Below are 19475 nucleotides of genomic sequence, written 5' to 3'. Positions count from 1 at the left end.
TCACAACACAGCTGGAAATCTTAAACCAGCAGCACTGCACACACAGACACACTCCAAGTGCCATTAGCAGAACTCCCAGCAAAGCCCCAGTTGTTGCTTACAGCTCTTCTGGCCAGGCACATACCAGGACTGAGTGGGATGGTACAGGGCATCCTAGTCTCTCCTCCAATCCAGGGGCACAAGCATCAAGGCAGGACTTTGACCATGCCTTTTCCCAAATCTGCAGCAAGTTCATACCAGAACCTACAAGACAGATCAGAAGAGGAAGTGCATAGGATTAAGCAAACACCAGAAAAGTCCAACAACAGAAGATTTACAGATGTATGTGTAACGTTTAAAGAGAATGGTTTCAGCTCTTCTGAGAATAAAGGATACTGATAATTTAGCCTCTGGAGAGCTTTCACCTGCAAAAGTAGCAGAAAACGTAGAGAAAACTCTGATGTACAATGCACTAGGCAATTCAGTCATTCACAAATTATGAGTGAAGACAAGAATATCAATGTCTCCCCATCAACTGCCCCCCCCCAAATCTTCAACCTTAGAAAAGGACTTCATACAGGTAACTAAAAGTGATGGAGCAATGTCCCTTGAAGATGTTTTGTGCTCAGCAGGGACCTAAAAGTGAAGAAATTCCCCCCTGAGTGGGATGGCTTTACATTACTCCCACCTTTGAGCAAAGTATCCTATGAGCATCTAAATCCACTCTAGCTAATCTTCTTCCATGTCAATGTTTCCCTTTTCAGTTTTCCAAATAAAGCCTCTAATTTTGAGGATAATCTGGTATCCAGTTTTGAATACCAAAGCCATGTGTTCAGGAATGCTGAGCAGCCCAACTGAAATCTGCAACACCTGCAAGTGTGCAAACCTCTGAAGGCCAGATTCTGTGAACTGATATTCACAGGATGCGAAAACTTAAATAACAGATTTGATCACCTGTTTCCTCACCAGAACTATCAGCAGATCTGGAAAAGGCCTGTGCAGTTTTGGTTTGGTTTTATCATTGCTCTTTTCTCACTGTTTTATTGCTGCTTTAAAAGTTAATTGAAGTTGGTTAGTGGCCAAATCTATATAACATACTGAGCACTCCACACCCCTAGCTTATGATTCTAAGATGCCTTTAATTGCACATTTCGTTAGACTTCAAAATCTGTATGTATTTCTGGTTAGTGCTGCTCAGGGACATAGTAGTCTTATTCTAGATTAACACCAATTTCATTTCAAAGACTGTTTAACCCACAACTTAATTATCTCTGAAACACAGCCACATTCTGAGTTGAGCACAGTGGAAAACGTGGTATTTCCTTCCATTCAGTACATTTTTAAGCTTTTTAAATCATAAATATGGTGAAGTTGATGCCACATATGTTGGAAAAACCCAGCTCTACAGAGACAGAGCAACTGAGAGGTGTTTTTAAAGATTTTATTCCATTATCAATCTCATAGAAGGGTGAGACACAAGAGATGTAAAACTCAACGCCATTCTATCAGAAGCCAACCTGTTTCTTTGTTACAATATCTTATAAATGTTTTTCAGCCTGTGAGCTTTTGCCACACAATGCTGCTAATAGTTCTAACACAAATCACCTCTTATTTTACCCCACGTGGTCTTGCTACAGTGCATCTTTCACAGTTCTAATTCTCCAAAATATCTGCTCTGTTTGCAAGGCCATCGTTTGAAACTCGTTTCCAGTTCAATTTCTCTCTCAATGTCTTCTCTATTCCATGGCCTGAGTCAGTACACCTTATCTCAGAGTTTGCATACAGATGTACAAGACTATGTGAGCTCTCAGCTGGGCTTTGAGAATCCTCTACAGATCCATTTCTCACAAATAGGCAGTGCCTGTGGAACAAGACTTTGCTTGCAGTGCCGGGATGCAGTGGAAGGAAAGGATTCAAGCCCCATCTCAGGCAGCACATCACAGGGCTCCAGCAGTGCTTCTACTCTGAGAAAGGGGCTTCAACACACCCCACACACACTCTGCTGCTGGTTACACAAGCACAAATGAGCCCACCCTAAAACAAATCCCAGCAGACTTTTTCATACAGGCTTAAAAACGGGTTTAATAGCATTTATAAACAAACTTTATATTTATCAGTACAAGCCTAAGCACCACCAGCGTGGTCTGGACCTAGTGCTCCACATGGCGCTGTAAACAGAAAGTGCTGCACACTCGAGCTGAGACACTGGAATAACCCAAGCCAAAGAGCAGGATATTTGGATTATACTTAATGACATAAAAACAGAATCAATTTTATCCAAATCAATCAATCCCATTTCAGGCAAATTAAACAGACTTAATGAATTTGGCCTATGATGCAACAGTGGGAATTTGACAGAGCGTGAAGTGCAGCGACCCTCCCACAGGCAAAGGATGCAAATCCCTTTTCTGCCATCAAAATCACTACTACACACCCAGAAAAGGAAAGATGGTAAGATTTACTCCAGCTTATCTCAGTTCCCTATGAGAGATCACTCTTAAACCCATCCATTCTCTCCTTCCCAGAGTAAATCCTGTCCTGGCAAGGTAAACTCAGCCCAGATTCACCACCTGCACTTTTCAGAGGTGAAGGGCATGAGCAACCACGTGTTCCATGCTCTCAGGTATAACAGGGCTTTCTACAAGGAAATAGGAAATATGCAAATCTATACATTTTCCTGGGAAAGCCCATGATTTAAAAGGCCAAGAACCTCTTCACTAAACTAAAGTAATGAGGAACAGAGTCTTTAAATAAATAGGAACTCTCTACAGAAAGGTTAGCTGCTGTTTTCTGCGATTTTTTGGTTGGTTTTTTTTTCAATCCTTCTCAGTCCACACCCTGCAAGCCTAGAGAAACATTTCATCAGAATCCTCCAATGTGATTTTACATGACATTAGGGCAGCCTTCAATCTATCCTGCATAAAGCAGAAAAGCCTCTAATCTGTAAAGTGAATGTTTACATTATACAGAAACAACACTTCAGTGACTGGTAGGTGCAGTGGCACCAAGACTTTGTTGTGCCCTGAGAAAAGAGAGGTGAGGCAACTTGCTCAGAAACTCATTTAAAAAATGTGAAACAACTGTTTTAGAAGAACTATTAATCTGTTGGACTGAGTTCATCCTATCCAGCTGTGGGCATGGAAGTCTCTAGTCAGTGGAAAATAAAAATCAGAGCTGAATGCTCCTCTGATTATATGAGGAGTGATGCACACTGAGTTCCTAACTCTAGCACCTCTGCTCATGATCTACATCACAAAGTTTAACATACAAAATCTGTAATAATCTGAGGAGTAAAGGGAGAAAACAAGCAAAAAATCAAAGGCAGCCCTTTGACTCGTCACCCCTTCAGCAGTGAAGGTCAACAGCCAAGGCCATGGCACAGTAAGAACTGAGGAAAGGGTCAAAACATGGATTAATAGATTTCCATATTTCACTGCAAACATCACTGACTTTTAGCACAGAATGACCAGGAGCACAATCAGGATTGCTAATATTTACTACAAACACAAAAGTGTAAGTGCTTGAACACTTGGGGGAAAAGAAGAGAATACAAACACTTTCATTACAATGACCCAACAATGCAGACTAACTGGTTTCATTAATCAACAAAGTAAAGATCAATATTTGCATGCATTTATAAGCAGTTCAGTGCATCTGTTTCTGCATTCCAGCCCTCTGGATTGCCTTTTCAGTGAGCTAAAGCCATGAGAAGTGTAACTGCTGACACCACACAAGCAGCAGGAGGGGTAAATTCAACATAATCCTTTTGAAACACATCCTTTTTTGATAGAACAACAAAAACCAAGTATGCTAAGCTACGATTTAGAAAAGCATTTCAAAAGATAAAGCTTCTCTAGGTCAAGAGCTGAATTGCTGTTCTTTAAGGTGCCTTCTAAAAGAAACAATGCCCAAAGTGTTCAACTTCTTTAGGGTCCAGATGCATCTCACTTTTAACATCTGCACAATACAAATGAAAATCATTTTTCATTCCACTAGAAAGTAATTTTTTTTTTTTTTTTTTTAATCTATCCGCCAGGGTGCTCAGCCATTCACAAGCGATTTGAGCCGTAAAAGATTGGAACTTGAAGAAGAAAAGGAAAAAAATCCTGAAACTAAATAGCACATTTCCCACAATAACCTGCAAATTTAGAGAGATAAGTTATTGTGTAGAGCTAAACAATATGACAGGGTCTTTTAAAGACGATATGACCTGAAGTTAAATCTACTGAAATGAAGAATAGGTCTATTATCTGAATATTATTTTGAGAGATGCATTTTAAGCTACAATACACAGGTGCTAAGTAAAAGATCAAGTGAATTGCAAGAAATTGTAAATGACAAGAAAACAAGTTTTTTAGTTGCATCCAAATAACTACTGCCTCCACTATTACTGGAATTAGAATTCTCTCTCATTATATTAACAGAAGAAATGAAGGAATGAGGTAAAATATAGCTTACAATACCAAAAAAATCTTTTGTCTTGTAAAGAGAACTGTAGCTTAGTTCTCTTATCTTTTCTCACACAAAGATTTAACAATCTTACATGCTCTGAACAGCACAGAACATTTATTCAGGTTCTGTAAATATCCAGAGATGTAAAAGGACAGGGTCTCCTGGAGCTGTTTGAAAAATATGCCTTTTCTAAGAAAATTTTCCAATTAAGGAATTTTTAATTTTCTTTACTTTAAAATATTTTGTTTTCTAACAATTTTTCATATTCTGAAATTGGAGAAATGTGGCTTTCCTCCACTTGCTTCCAAGTAGAAAAGGTAAAGTAACATTATCAAAAAATAAAAAAAAAACCAAACCAGAGATATTTTTAATGCTTATAATTTTAAACATTTGAATCAAAATGAACACTTCACTCTCATTGAAAAATAAAAAACCAATAGGCTTCTTCATCAGAAAAAAACACCTAGACATCTCCCTTTGCTTTTGAAATACAGTAGGTGGCTGAGCAGCTCAAGTGCTCAGTATTTGGACCTGCTGAGGAGCAAAGTGCAAATCTCCAAAGAGTTATTGTTGCCAATAATACACAAAAAAATAAAATTCAGCTGTGAAATGCTTGGCTAAAAGGACAGGACCAGAAAACAGACATAATTATCTCACGAGTGTTATGAAACAAGCAGGGATTGCCTTGCCATTTCTGAGGTCTCGAGTATAACTGGAAGCTCTGATAGCAAGTTAGCTGTCCATGAGCTAAAATTGAGGTGTCTTGTCTTTTCCTGTAAGATTTGATGGAATAACAAAGGAGAAAAAATGAATTGGTCTTAACACATGGGTGTCAACCACATCTCCGTAACGCAAAAATTCCATAGAGAGCCTTGTTAGCTAACTTTTCAGCTCTGAAATATATCTTCTCTTAGTTTTAGAGCAGAAATCAGAAATGCTGTTTAGAAATAACAGCAGTGCCCCCAGGAAAATGCTTTCCTTTGTAACTGCCATTTAAAATTGGCATTTAAAAGCTGGATAACTGAGATAAGACCCAACAGAAAAGAGAGACAGTAATCTTGTCACTTTTTTATCTTTCTTATGATGAATGGAGAGATATGGAAGATTTCTTTTCTCTAACTGGGTTTATTACATTTTGCTTTATTTATGCTTTTTTTCCTGGTTCATTTTGAAAATCTACTTGTTTTGAAGATGCATACTCCAGTCAGGTGAGGAAAAAGATCTTTCACCACTCCTTTATACATCACAAAATAATGAAAAAAGCTATCATTACATTTAAGAATCTTTTCAGTGGATCCATTTGATTGAAGTGGGAATCGGTATGATGGGGATAGATTAGCATAGCTAACAACAAACTGAAAAGAGTAACTTAACTTAAAATCTAATATACTTGTCATTAAAATTTAAAGATTGAAAAGAAATACCAGAGAACTTGTCCCTCATCTATGTAACATGGGGATGGGAAGGAAAATTTCCTTGTTAAACTGTTACTGTGAAAAAAAGCCCACACTTACCATCACTGTAATCAATGGGTGCATAAGTTCCTAGGAAAAGGGAAGCTGCAAAGCTACTGACCAAAGAGATTCTCTGGGAAAAAAAAAAAAAAAAAAAAGTGAGAAATAGTAAGTCACATCAGCATTCACTTCAAAGAAATTAAGTGGAAAGCAAATAAAACAATTGGAAGCAGCAAATGTTAATAGATGCCCAAGGTTAAGCCCAGAAAGCAGACAAAAACACACCTAGAAGGATTATTCAGTTCTGATCTTTGCAATAATACAACACAGACCAATATAAAAGTAACCTCATGATAAAAGCTGTTAATAGCTCTGCCTTATGAGACATGCAAAACACACCTATGTTAGCATACTCTGTGTTAGCATGAATCCCCAACTTCAGTCTATCACAGAATCTCATTTTCAAAGAAACACACTCTAAGGAAAAAAAACAAAAACAAAACAAAACAAAACAAAAAAAAAAAAAAAAAAAAAACCAAAACAACAACAACAACAAAACACACAAAACCACCTGTGTCCTGATGATAGGGGAAATGCTCAGAACCCTGCTCTGCCCTACCCAGAGCACAGGCCTGTGAGATTTTAGGAGCTCTGGCAAAGCTCTGCGAGCACCTTTAGCATCTGTGCATGACCCCTTGCCTTCCTTCCAGCTGAGAGCCCAGACCTCCCAGGAGTTACTCCCAGGAGCTGGTAATAGTCAGCTTTGAACTGAGCCACTGCCTGCAGCTCTGCCTCAGGGCATGCTCCAACTGCAGGAAACCCAGCTGTAGGGCTGCCCAAAAAATGCCCCAAGATACTGATCCAACCATGAACCTGCTTCCTCTTCACGTCCGCTGTGTGAACTACCAAGTTAACCAGCCACCACCGGGCTTTCTGCATGATCAGGTATTGTCTGTCCCCAAGAAGCTGCACAAAAGCAGCCAAAGTCCTCATTCTGTGCTGTGACTCGCTCAGAAGAAATATGCTTGTCACCCAATAACTAAACAGAATCAAACCTCTGCTGGTGGAGTGTGCCAGAAAGGACAGGGTTTTTATTAATCATCACAAAATCGCTGCTGCACACGGCATTCAAGGGCAGCCTATAGTCAGAGCTCTAAGAGGCGGTTGTAATGGCCAGGAAATTTAATGATGCACTTGCTCTTCGGGCATCTGTCCCCAAGAATATATCACATTGTGCTCAGATAACAAAGGCCTACCTTCTGTGATGCCCCAGTGGGCACTAGCTGCCTGAAATGGAAGGAAAAAAGGATGAAGTTAAACTGTGAATCAGCCAGCCAGTTTAACAAGCTGACCTACAGAAGCAAAAACATCCACCTTCCACATGTCATTGAGACTGCCAGGCTGTTAAGTGCTCCTTGAGGGTCCCCAAGAGCAGCTCTGGCAGAGAGATATTTTGTGCTTGAACACATCTTGCATAAGCTTTATTGCTGAAAGTTGCCATCAGTTCAAACAGCCCTCAAGGTCTGAAATTGGTCTGACCAGTTCTCAGTTCCACGGACCCACTTCCCCCCACTAAAGTGTCTTTCTCTAAATTTAGTCTTAAGTTTATGATCAGACCGTATTAGTGTTCTGTGTCATCTCATACCTTACTAGTTACAATGAGAATGTAAAAGAAAAGAAGGAAAAAAATTTAAAAATCAAGCATTCTCCAACAAAATACAGAGTCAATTTCATAACTCACTTTCTCATGAAATGAACTGCTTGACGTGGGTGAGATTTAAAAAAAAAAAAAAAAAAAAGGAAAAGATTAATGCTATCAAGAACTGAAGTAATGGAAAACCAGGTTTTCCTTACTCCCCTTTGTAAAAACGAGGTCTGTGTTTCTCCTTTTCCTTTTCCATTCTGTAGGAACTTCACCAGGCTGCCAAAACTTTTCAAATATGATGGACAGTGGCTTTAGCCACTTCATCCACCAGTTCCCTCAGGAGCCATGGAAGTATCTCATCAGGTCTCATGGACTTGTGCCGCTTCAGGTTCCTTAGATGTCTTGGACTTGATCTTCTCCTACTTCTCCTACTGGGTGGTTCCTCATTGTCCCAGTCCCTGCCTTTGCCTGCTGTGGCTCAGGGGATGTGGCTGGAATTCTTGCAAATGAAGGCAAGGCAAAAAATTCATTGAGTACCTGTCCTTCTTCACAGCCTGGGTAACCAGATCTCCCATTTCCTTTTGGAGAGGGCCTACATTTTTCAAAGTCTTCCTTTTATCACCGACATACCTATAAACACTTTTCTTGTTGCCCTTGATGTCCCTTGATTTAATTTTGTCAGGATTTTAGCTTCCCCAACCAGATCCCTGACTGCTCAGACAACCTTCCTGTACTCTTGCCAGGCTACTGCCTTTATTTCCATTTTCTGTAGGCTTCCTTTTTGCGTTTGTGTTTGTCCGGGAGCAATTTGTTCATCCACACAGGCCTCCTGATGTTTTTGCCTGACTTAATCTTAGTTGGGATGCATCACTTCAGAGGTTGGAGGAGGTGATCCTTGAATATTAACCAGCTTAGGAGAGCCTGTGTCCTTCCATTCCAACACTCCAGGAGGCATCCCACCACGTGTCCATGATGCCAAAAGGATCATAACCCTCTATCTCCTGTTTATTCCCCGTGCCATGTGTGTTTGCCCACACATTTAAGCTGGACCACCAATGAAGGTGACTTTAATGGCTGCTGCTGTCCTTCAGGTGCTCTCCTGCTGACCTGCCATCCCTCTCCAGGTTCTGGGAATCTCCTTCTGCCACTGGCACCAACCTGACAGTAGTGGGATGGTCTGAGGCTCTCCTCCCTCCACAGCTTCACTTTAAAACTCTATCCACCAGCTTGAGAAATATAACACTCAAAGTAGAACTGATGCCTGATTTTTATCTGCCTAACTACTAATAATTTAACAAAATTGAAAAATTAAAAAAAAAATCAGATTTTCATCTTAAATTCAAACACAAGAATCAGGATAATCTTTAGCAAAAAGGTCTGTTAAAACATCTGCACAAAATTAATTTGAAAAGATTTTCAACCATGTTTTCCAATAAGGGAATTGAAGTTAAGCCAACCTCAGTTTGCTTGTAGACCTCAGGATTCTGGCTGTAAATCTTTGCTATCTGGTTTCCTGTAAAACGCTGAGAAAGAAATGCAAATGCTTAGAAACACAAACCCTAAATGGAGTCAATAATCATTAACTCTGTGTAATGAGTTCAGAACATTGCACTTTGGATATTTAATTTGCCTGATGCATGATGAAAGTCAGTGCACAGCAGGCAATCTGCACTAAACCGGGTATAACACATAGTCTCATTATGAGAATTTTGTTCACCTTTTGAGAAAAAAAGGCATGTGGAAAAGCATTACTATCCATAATTTACATTTCAGAAATGACAGTTCAATGGAATGAATCACACTTATTCCGTGCACAGGAACCAGCACAATTCAAATGCTGCCTTCAAATCCTTGAAAAGGTTTAAGCTGCACAATCTCTGTACCTGCCTGTGAGGCAGGTGAATTGAAATTAAAGCAGGAAGTTTCATACTCAAAGCAGAAACTCCAGCACAGGCTAAAAACAGCTGTAAGAATATTTATTTTTCATCCACGCACTATGTCAAATAATCAAAAAACCTACTAGCACTGAAACCTTAACATTTAACAAGTAAAAAACCAGTAGTGGTACGCAAAGTCAGATTTCAACATTCACCACAAAGCTTGCATGATGATTCAGAAACAGAAATGTCAGTTTGGGAGGTCAAAGCTGTATTCTGTTGAACCAAGAGTGTGAGTAGCCAGGTGCAGCCCTGCTCCCACTCCATAACTCAGTGCCACAGTTACAAGGAGGGAAGACTCAGGAAGCGGAGACAAGTGACAATGTACCTCTGACAATGTCCCAAATTTGTGGGACATTTCTCTTAGGTCAACAGCTGCTTGTTAACCTCCAGGGAATATTAAAAGACCAATCTTTTAATTGCAGGAGTAACCTAGAGCAGTGATCCATAAATAGGTGGATGGATTTACCCTAAACAAACACGCAACACAAACTGGGCTTCCATCCCAATAGGAATGTGGCCACACAAGATGCTCCCAGGGGACAACCAGGCCCTGAGACTTTAAGCATGGCCACCCAACACTGTATTTGGGAACCACTGGCCAAATGCTCACTCCAACTGCCTTCTGCATTAAAATTTCCAGTGTTTTGTTCATTTCCCTGTAAAATTTCAGTATCTTCCTTTGTGAGACCAATGCAAAGCACAGTATGGTTGGAGTTTCTTCAAAAGCTCTGTCTTTCATAGTTAATGGCTGGTGGTTATCTGCTGCAGTTCCATGGGATGTTAGAATTTTTTCTATCACAGGATTCTGCTGGGAACATCCTCCCCATCCGTTCCTTACCTCATAGGCCCGGGAGCCAGTGACACTGGCCAGCTGCTGGGCTCCCCCCACGGCTTTCTCCAGCGCTCTGCACTGGGAGGTTGTGCTGGAATCCATCCAGATGGGGCTGTTAGTGACTGAAAAACAGCCCTGTAATGAACAACACCCTTTATTAGGAAGTCTGATCTCTGAGAAGTCCCTGCTAGAGTAATAAAAATACAGCAGCCGTACGTATCAGCTCACGGCTCGGTTCTCTGATGTGCCTTCTGCCCTTCTCTCAGCAATTACAGAAAGCAGATATTGGGTAGAATGTTGGTCAGTGACAAAAAGTTCAACCCAAATTTTGCATCTGAGGGAAGCAGCATTGTTTTTCTGCTGTCACTTCACAGACCCTGCAGCACATATCTCAGTACATCCTCTGGTAGCCAAAATCCCAGCCCCTTTTAGAAATCCCCTGCAAAGCATCAGATTATCTTCCCACAGCCCTACTAACACATTTCTCTTTGATGCATGACATAACCACCTGGAAATACAATAGAGGCTTAGTATGCCATTTATTATAGCATTTTAATGTCATTTCCAAGAGTTTTGCACAGATGAGACAGTTAGAAAACTAATGATTTAACATATCAGTTACACAAAATCTCCTTTTTGACATATATCTGTCCTTTCTGACCCTGAAGTAAGGAAAGAAGGGTATTCCAGAGGAAAGCTGAGCCCTCCCAATTTTTCTTTTCAAATAAAAGCTTGTCAAGCCTGTGTTCAAAGCTCACCAATCACACACATACCGAATGTTGAGGTTCAACAAGGCACTTGGTTAGGATTTTTTATATCCATTCAGAGGTGTCTTTTTTAAATAGATATATTTTCTTATGAAATCACTTGCAAGGAAACTCAGGTAACAGCAGCCTTTTCTGCTACAATTTTTTTGTTAACATGAATATATTAAAAATATAAAATATTAACAGATTGTTTACAAAAATATTACATTTTCTAGAAGAACAAAGAGGCTGTTACTCTGACACAGAAAGATTCTGGGACACCCACTGGCATCTGTAAGCTTTTAAAGCAGAACATATTGTCATTCAGGAAAAAATATCAAAATGTCAAAAGCCCTGCAACTGAAGGAATAACTACTACATTTCATTTAGGCTGTAGGGGCTTGCAGCCCAGCCAAACAAGAGGAGGAAGGAAAGCCATGTGTAAGGATCAGAAAAAGGACAGTGTAGCCCTTCCTTCAGAGCTTTTGTGCACCTTACCTTTAGTGATTGATGTAAAGGCTGCTCAGATGATGCACTCTTTAAAATCTGGATGCTTCCTTTTTTCCAGTACACACTCCCATGTTGCTGTAGGAAATACAAAAAGAGGAGTTGGAGATGCCCTCCCAAACTTCAAATTTCCTACCCTGACCTGACACTCTAAGGAACAAAAGCTCTCTCTCCCAAACTAGGACTAAAAAATGGCCCATTTCAAAACAAGGTTCTCATAAAAAACTCTTATTTAAGACTGAGCAAAGCAGACACTAAACCAGAACAATTTACTAGTGGGAACAGAATTTTCTAGTGGGAACAATTATTGTACTGCTAATGGCATTAGATACTTATTTGAGGGCTCTTTGAGCTGTAGCCAGGGCTCCACAGTCAAGATTTAGTTCTGAGCTCTTTCAGCACAGCCCCCTCATCCAGCAGTTACAAGCCTGGCCCCCTTGCTGGAGGGAGGCAAAATAAAGGGAATATGGGCAGTCTGGAAATGCACTCCCTCTTTTCACTGGAGTAAGATGGAGTTACTTGGCAGTCCCCAACTTGTGCTACACTGAAGAATTCATAACAGAGCCTTGATAGCAGCTCTGATTTTCAGACACTTTGTTCAGACTTTCAACTACAATCAATGAAACATGGAGATAAAAGCAAGGGGTTTGATTAATTAGTCCCAGATACATCAAGATGAATAACCTAAACCTCACATGTCAGAATTAGCTATTGCTTTGGTGCTGTCCTCACCCTGAATATGATCTGTGAAAGTCGTAAAAGCCTTTGTTGATTCATTGGAGTACCAGGAGGAGAGTGGCTAACTGACTAAAAATCAGGGTGGGTTTTATAAATCTCATGAAAAAGGCATTGTGCACTACAGGCTAAATCACGGCAGCAGTTTTGTCATTTCTGCATCATTTGGGTTTTGTTGTTTCTGGGCAGATCCCTGTCAACAAAAAATTGCCCAGTGGGATGTTACTGTACTTTTAGCAAACCGTGCTCCTCGCTGTTTTTTCTACCCCATTTTCCACAAGCACCTGGATCAGCTGAAATTCAAAATGAACAAAGAATTAAAACAACCTGAAGCCAAGCAGTTCTGCACTATGCTGATCTAAACAATTACACTGCAAACCTCATCCTCCACTCCCACTACCTTCCAGTGATTGCTCTGTGTGCTTCAGGTGTCCAGTTCCCCTGAAGAATGTCTGTGGATGCTTATGTAGAAGTTTAGGTCTTATTTTATGCCATTGTAACTTCTGCCATACAACTGTTTAAATTAATCTCTCTACCTTATACTCCATCAAAGAAATACAGTAAAACTGAACTTTTCTGTATAAACTAACCTGGCCAGCACCAGACAAAGCTCTGACTTGAGAGAAGTTAAAGCCTGAAGACTTCATCTTTTCCAAGATCATATCCAGAGCCTACAATAACAAACAGAATCACGAATGACAGTAACGAGCTATCAAATTATGCATGCTCACAATCTGGAATTAAGCAGTAAATTCATGTTATCACTGATAAGAGTTCATTGGCGGATAATGAAAAATTAGTTAATGACTATGGACTTCTCAAAAATCTGCATAAATTAATTTATTAAGTGAGAGTCCATAAAAGAAAAGTTGAGTCACACAAGGGAAAAATAAGATCTTTAAAGAAGCTGAATCACGAAGATCTGTTCTTTGAATCCTAAATAAGAGGCAAAAATTAAAGAATCTCAGTTCATTAAAAAGCACTTTAGGAGTGCTAGACACAAAGCAAAATTATCTTTTTCTGTTCTTACTTTTAAAAATCTGTGAAATCTTAATAGGGTATACCCTGCACCCCATCCTACAAGACATCAGGTAAGCTCACTTCCAGTGCCCCCAGTGTCAATATATTCACAGATTCTTTAATAGAAGGATGATTTAAGTGATTTTAGCACTTCAAGCACCTAGGTAAATTTTGTCCTTGACATATTTTTCTGAAGTTTAAAAACAAAAATGAATCTATCTTTAAATAGTTTAATTTAGATCAGCACTTCCTAGACTCTCTTGACAAATGGACCACTGTAAGACTTCCAAAGAAACATCATATATACCTATATCATCATATTATTTATTTAATAATTACAGCAGTTCCTCTTCATTATGGCTCAGAAAACCAACTGCAAGCAAATTTACCAAACCTTTGTCAGCTACTGTGGATCGCCAGCTGGGGGTTCTGTGACCTTTCAAATATTTTAACTATTCAAATCCCTCTAGTAAGACAAATTTACATGTAAGTGTTGCAGAATCTGCACAGAAGAATGTAAGGCCTTATTTTAAAATAGAAAAAAAAATGCTGTACTTCAAAATAAACATCAGTCAAAGTTACTGGAAACCAGTGAATAAATTGCCCTTTCATCAGTTTCCAGTTGCAACATCAATTGGTAAGCAAAGCTTATTCTAAACAAAACAGTTTCAGTAACCTCGGTGCTACAAAAACACAGATTTAAGGAAGGCAAAGTGACAAGTGCCCCATTTGTGTATAAGAGGGAAAAAAACCAGTCTTTTTTCAAATGAAGGAAAGTCAGGAAGGAATTTCTCACACACAGAACGCTGAATAGTAGAGAGTGAAGAAACAAACAAAAAAACCATCAAAATGTTAGCAATTTCTGCTGTGTTTGTTGATAGCATTACTATTTGCATACCAAAGACACGGAACAACACTTCAAAGGAACAGAATGTAAGCAAAAGGAAGATGTTGATTTGAGTGATGAGTTCCACAATTGCTCACAATAAACTTTCATTTCTGTAACAGCAAGGAAAAAGTTGATCCATATAAAGTTTGTTCATACCTTGACCCACATAAGCACTGGTGAAGTGACTGTCAGTCTGTCACTGTGAATATAGACTCCACCTTGAGTCCTACAGAAAAACAGGATTTTCTCTTGGTAAATTCAGCAATATTTTTTCCCTGCCAAGCAGAGTTCTTCAAGTTCATTAATGACCAAAGAGAATTTGCAATGCTTTTATGTTAAGAGCCAGGATTGGTGTTTGAAACATGAAAAAGTAAAAGCCAGCTCCTAGGAGGTGACATGTTTGACCCAATTGCAAAGTAAGTGATTTTCAAGGGAAGGCCCTGATCCTGAAGTAAGATCTGTGATAGAATCCATTGCTGATATTGCTCATTGGCTCCGTGTAACTCATAGTCATTTCTGTCACAATTAGTGACTTGAACCTCAAAGATGAAGTTCAATGTTTGCTGTTAAACCATCAAGTAAATAAATGTGTTTTATTGAAACTTGTGACTGGAGGATGACATTTGTCAATTCTAGTCTACTGTTTAAGTAAGCAAATACTGTCATCCTACTCTTAACAACTGAATTTATCTCCAAATGCATTTTAGATGCCCCCCTCATGCAATTTACATGCTGTTTTGAGAGAATCCCACCCAGTCATGTCCACAAGTCCAAAGTTCCAACAGAAAAAGGAATGGTTTGTTTATACCTAATATTTTGGGATATATTTTCATAATTTATTTCCCGTCGGGAGCTCTTGTTATATTTACATGCAAGGAAGGTAAGAGCATGTACTACCTTTGCAGAGTGGTAAACATGAACAGAGCAAGACTTTTTCTATTCCTCCATACATATCAGTGAGACCAAATAGGGCAACAATCCCCTCACCCCAATCTCCAAAGCTTTAAATTACATTCTGCAAGTAAAATATAAGATATAAAAAGCCTTACTCAAATTCCAGAAGGTCCTTATCAAAATGAACATTATCCTCATAAATGACCCTCAGCTGTTCATCAATAGCAATGACTTTCAACTACAAGATATAAAAGAGGAAGTTAACAAAATCTAGCAATAATTGAATAGCACCAATGACTCATTTATAATAATTTATTTCTCACAGACAAAATGAAAAAAAAAAAAAAAATCACCCCAATCCATACAACTCACTGAAAGTAGGGCATAATTTTACATTCAACAAGTTAATACGTGAATTTCCAGCATGTTACCTATCCAGCAACATGAGGGTTTGTTTGTATTTTCTTCTCCTGTAATGCACAAGATTGGGCTACAGGCATCCGCTAAAGAACAGCAAACATGTTACCAGGTTCATAGCTTGCATCATAGTAACCACTTTTTCCAATTCCTCCAAAGAATACAGTATCTTATACTAAAGATGTCATACATCTTTTTCTGTCACTTCCTTTTTTATCTCCTCGTCTTACTAAGGAACCTTACAGACCCTTCAGGGTCCCTTGAACACCTTCCCTGCTCCCCACATGGTGAGCAAATCAAACTCTGCCCATTTGGCAACGCTCAGAGAGCATTACACAAGTGCGTTTTGAGCTACTGCAACAGAAGGCAACATCCCCAACTCCATAAAGCTGAGCCTCTTGTAAGCATGAATTAGAAGGGTACCACAACCTTTCCTCATCTCTCTTCACTTAAGTTCACCTAGTTCTGAAGAAAGACAGTAAGAGCTGAGAAGAAAAGCAAGAAGGAAGCTCACATTCTGTGCCTATTTCAACCAGAGGTAGAGCGCAAACTGCTGTTAAAGGAACTGATTAAAAGAAACCTACAAGGACTGTCATCTCGAGGAGCTGCATTCAAATAACAAGGCCATCCCCATTTTTACCACAGTAGCGCAGAGCCATTATCTATGCCCTGGCACAACTCATTACCAACCTGCAGTAGCTAAAAAATGGCTCTGACCCACTGCAGCCTAATTGGCTCTCTGCTTGCAGCGTGTCCCCATAAAAACACTTGATCAACCTAACCTGGATGTGTCTTTTCAAGCTCCAAAATTCAGCACAACCGCAATGGTGATTTATGCTCAAAAACCTATTTTTAACATAACACAACTTGGCCAGAGTTTCTATTCACAGCACAGCAATACCCGGCAGTGCCAACAAATCAGAATTTCAAGCAGAAACCTGGGCATCCAGGTTCACAGTCTGGATTCACACAAGGACACTGAGAAGCCAGGTTTGGGTGAAAATCCCAGCTCCTATAGCAGCAGGCAGTGGGGTCTTTATGCAACCTGCATATAGAGAAGGACCACAGCACTCTTCTCCAGGATTGAATCCATCCCTGGAAGGATGGAGAAGCAGGACTCATTCAGACATACAACCCACTGCTTCAGATGGGGCTAACAGAAAGGGATGAAGGTGAAAGGGATGTGAGAACAACCAGGTACCTGCACTGTGTGCAAGCCTTGAACATCTTAAAACAAACAAATAGCTCGGAATTATTACCATAAGCTAAAACACAGGAAGTTCCATCTCTAAATGAGGAAGAGCTTTGTTACATTCACTGTGGCAGAACACTGGAACAGGATGCTCAGGGAGGACGTGGACTCTCCCTCTCTGGAGACATTCCAAACCCACCTGGACATATTCCTGTGTCACCTGCTCCAGGTGACCCTGCCTTCGCAGGAGGGTTGGACTGGATGATCTCCAGAGGTCCCTTCCACAGAATCGGTCAGGAGGGAGGGACCACTGTGGATCATCTGATCCAACCTCCCTGCTTTAGGAGGTTCGTCCCTAAGCATACGGCACACGTTTCTGTATAGACATCTACCGCCTATCTCCAGTGAGTGAGACTCCACAACCTCCCCGGGCAATCCAGCCCGAAGGATTGTGAGATTCCGTGAATAATTTGGCATCAGCCGAGTCGGGCTGCAGCGGGTGCGAGCCCCGGGCAGGGAGCACCGCCCCGCTCCCCGCAGCCCCGGCCGGGCCCGGGGACCGCGAGCAGCTCGGCACGGCAAAGCCGCCGGGGAAGGAGGAGAACGGGCACGGAAGGAGCGGGGAGGGGACGGAAGCGGTCGGGAGAAGGAAGGCCTGGCCCCGATCTTGCTCGGCGGCCGCGGTGGCGGCGGGGAGAGCAGAGCCGAGCTCATCCCTCGCATCCCGCCGGGGCAGCCTCCGTTCCCCCGCTCCCCGGGCGCGTTCGGAGCCGTCCCGGGCAGCGCAGCCCCGCAGCGGGCAGGGCCCGCAGCAGCCGGGGCGGCCCCGGCCCCGCCGCCCGGCCGAGGGAGGGGACGGGAGAGGAGGGGCTGGGGAGGTGGCGCGGTACCTGCTGCGTGCTGAAATCCCAGCCCAGGTAGCAGGGAGCGGCCATGGCACGGCACGGTCCTCGCCCTCAGCCGGGAGCCGGGGCAGGGACCGGGAAGGGGGCGGCTCTGCTGGCCCGGCCTCCCCGGGCAGGAGCCGCCGGGCCGGCCCAGCGGAGCGGCAGCACCGCGGTTAATGAGTGCTCAGGGAGCAGGGAGCGGGACGAGCGCTCCATCCCCCGCACGGAGGGGCCGGGAAGAGCTCGGAGGGCGATGCGATGGTGGGTAGAGGCCACGGTGGGGTGACGCTGCGGTGGGATTGTTCCGAACGCGGGCCGGTTCTCCCCGCACAGCCCCAATTCACACACCGGGGCGAGCTGATGCTGCCCCTTCGTTCCGGTTTGCGCAAAGCAGGGAGCTGGGTCGTGACCCCCAAAAGGCTGGCGCGCACATCATCAAAACTTTACACTGTGTATACATTTTAACAAAGGCGTCAGCTTTTCATTGGTTACAAATTAAGTAACTTTACCCTGCATTTGAGTCTGGGTCCCTTTTGAGTCGGCAGCTCATGAGTTGACGGTCGCAGTTACCCACCGCTGTAATCACTTTTCCCCCAGTTACTGCTCAGTTCTGCTGAATTCACTGTCGGTGGCTCTCGTCCAGCCTGTTCATCTTGGGACTGTCTTCCCTTTTCCTTAAAACAACAGATCAGCCAAGCATACGGAATTCACAATGCACTTGCTTAATCGTAACTGTCCAGCTACAGCTACTGGTTACAAACAAAAACAAAACACCTGCAAAGTGTGACACAAACCCTTGTTCAAATCTCGAGGGGCTCGGGATCAGGATGATGGGATGGTGGGGTGATGTGATGCTGGGTCACACTGTGCCAGGGTGGTGCAGGGGGCAGCTGAGCACGGATAACCAGCACCCACCCATACACAGGAATCCCCCATACACGGGAATCACCCAGGCCAGTGAGAGAACACCAGAGCTGCCAGGCAGGAACCACCCAGGAACCAGAACCAAATCAAAACGAGCAGCCTCAAGCCACAGTCCCAAGGAAGTAATTAAATTTTAATATCCCGTTACTGCGATTAATATCCCACAGCCCTGCTCTGGTATCACACACTAATCAGCACAAACACAGAGAGCATTCCATTAAAAAAACACAGTATTGTTACTTCTGCTGACGTATTGTTACTTTGGCTGAAGTATTGTTTTCTAGTTTGCTTTTTTTCACTTGGGAGGGTTGGGGAGGCTTCAGAGTTTTGTATTATCTGCCATAGCATGTGACAAGCAAAGTGATATTCCTTAATCAAAAGAAGACTCATCTAAAATACACTTTCACAGTCAAGGCAGTATCTCAGCAGAGCCTAAATGAAGTCAAATAGGTTTTGCATGCCCAGGATCTTAAACTATTTTTACAGTACAAACATTTAATTTGAGATAGCTCAGTTGGTCAGAGCATGGTGCTAATAATGCCAAGGTTGTGGCTTTGATCTCTTTATGAGCCATTCACTTAGAAGTTGGATTTGATGATCCTTGTGGGTCTCTTCCAACTCAGAACATTCAGTGATTCTAATTACAAAGTATTATGAAATTTTGTCATAGACTGAGCATTTAAAATATATCCAGTGATTTCTCAAAGCCCTAACACCCATAGGTTTACACTTTCAATATTTCTAGTTATTGTTGCAAAGAACAACCTTTAGAACAATGGCCAGCAGGTACTGGTGGAATTTGCTTGCCCCTGAAGAGCTCATGCTGGATGAACCTGTCCTGAACAAAGGTCTCACTTAACCAGAGGCTGTGAAGGAAATATTGTTTTTGAAATGTGACCAAGAACTGTTTCCTCCGTGTAATTTAGACCAGAAAACAAAGGATCAAATAACACACAGAGATT

General features: G+C 41.7%; 1 protein-coding gene across 1 annotated transcript in view; it reads right to left on the bottom strand.

The window, feature by feature from the left end:
• XYLB (xylulokinase) overlaps positions 1–17731 on the bottom strand; it is an 82791-nt gene extending 65060 nt beyond the window's left edge. The window contains exons 1-9 of the mRNA XM_040066569.1: positions 17593–17731; positions 15249–15331; positions 14356–14425; positions 12881–12961; positions 11547–11633; positions 10309–10437; positions 8988–9053; positions 5946–6018; positions 125–243 (exon numbers count right to left, since the gene is read on the bottom strand). Of these exons, the coding sequence (XP_039922503.1) occupies positions 125–243; positions 5946–6018; positions 8988–9053; positions 10309–10437; positions 11547–11633; positions 12881–12961; positions 14356–14425; positions 15249–15331; positions 17593–17637 (753 nt within the window). The 5' untranslated portion in view covers positions 17638–17731. The remainder of the gene's footprint in view (positions 1–124; positions 244–5945; positions 6019–8987; positions 9054–10308; positions 10438–11546; positions 11634–12880; positions 12962–14355; positions 14426–15248; positions 15332–17592) is intronic.
• Positions 17732–19475: the final 1744 nt, after the last annotated feature.

Source organism: Hirundo rustica, chromosome 1 (assembly GCF_015227805.2).
Source record: "Hirundo rustica isolate bHirRus1 chromosome 1, bHirRus1.pri.v3, whole genome shotgun sequence".
Lineage (NCBI taxonomy): Eukaryota > Metazoa > Chordata > Aves > Passeriformes > Hirundinidae > Hirundo > Hirundo rustica.
Note: the sequence above shows the minus strand (reverse complement) of the source record. Positions and strands in the feature narration are given on the sequence as shown.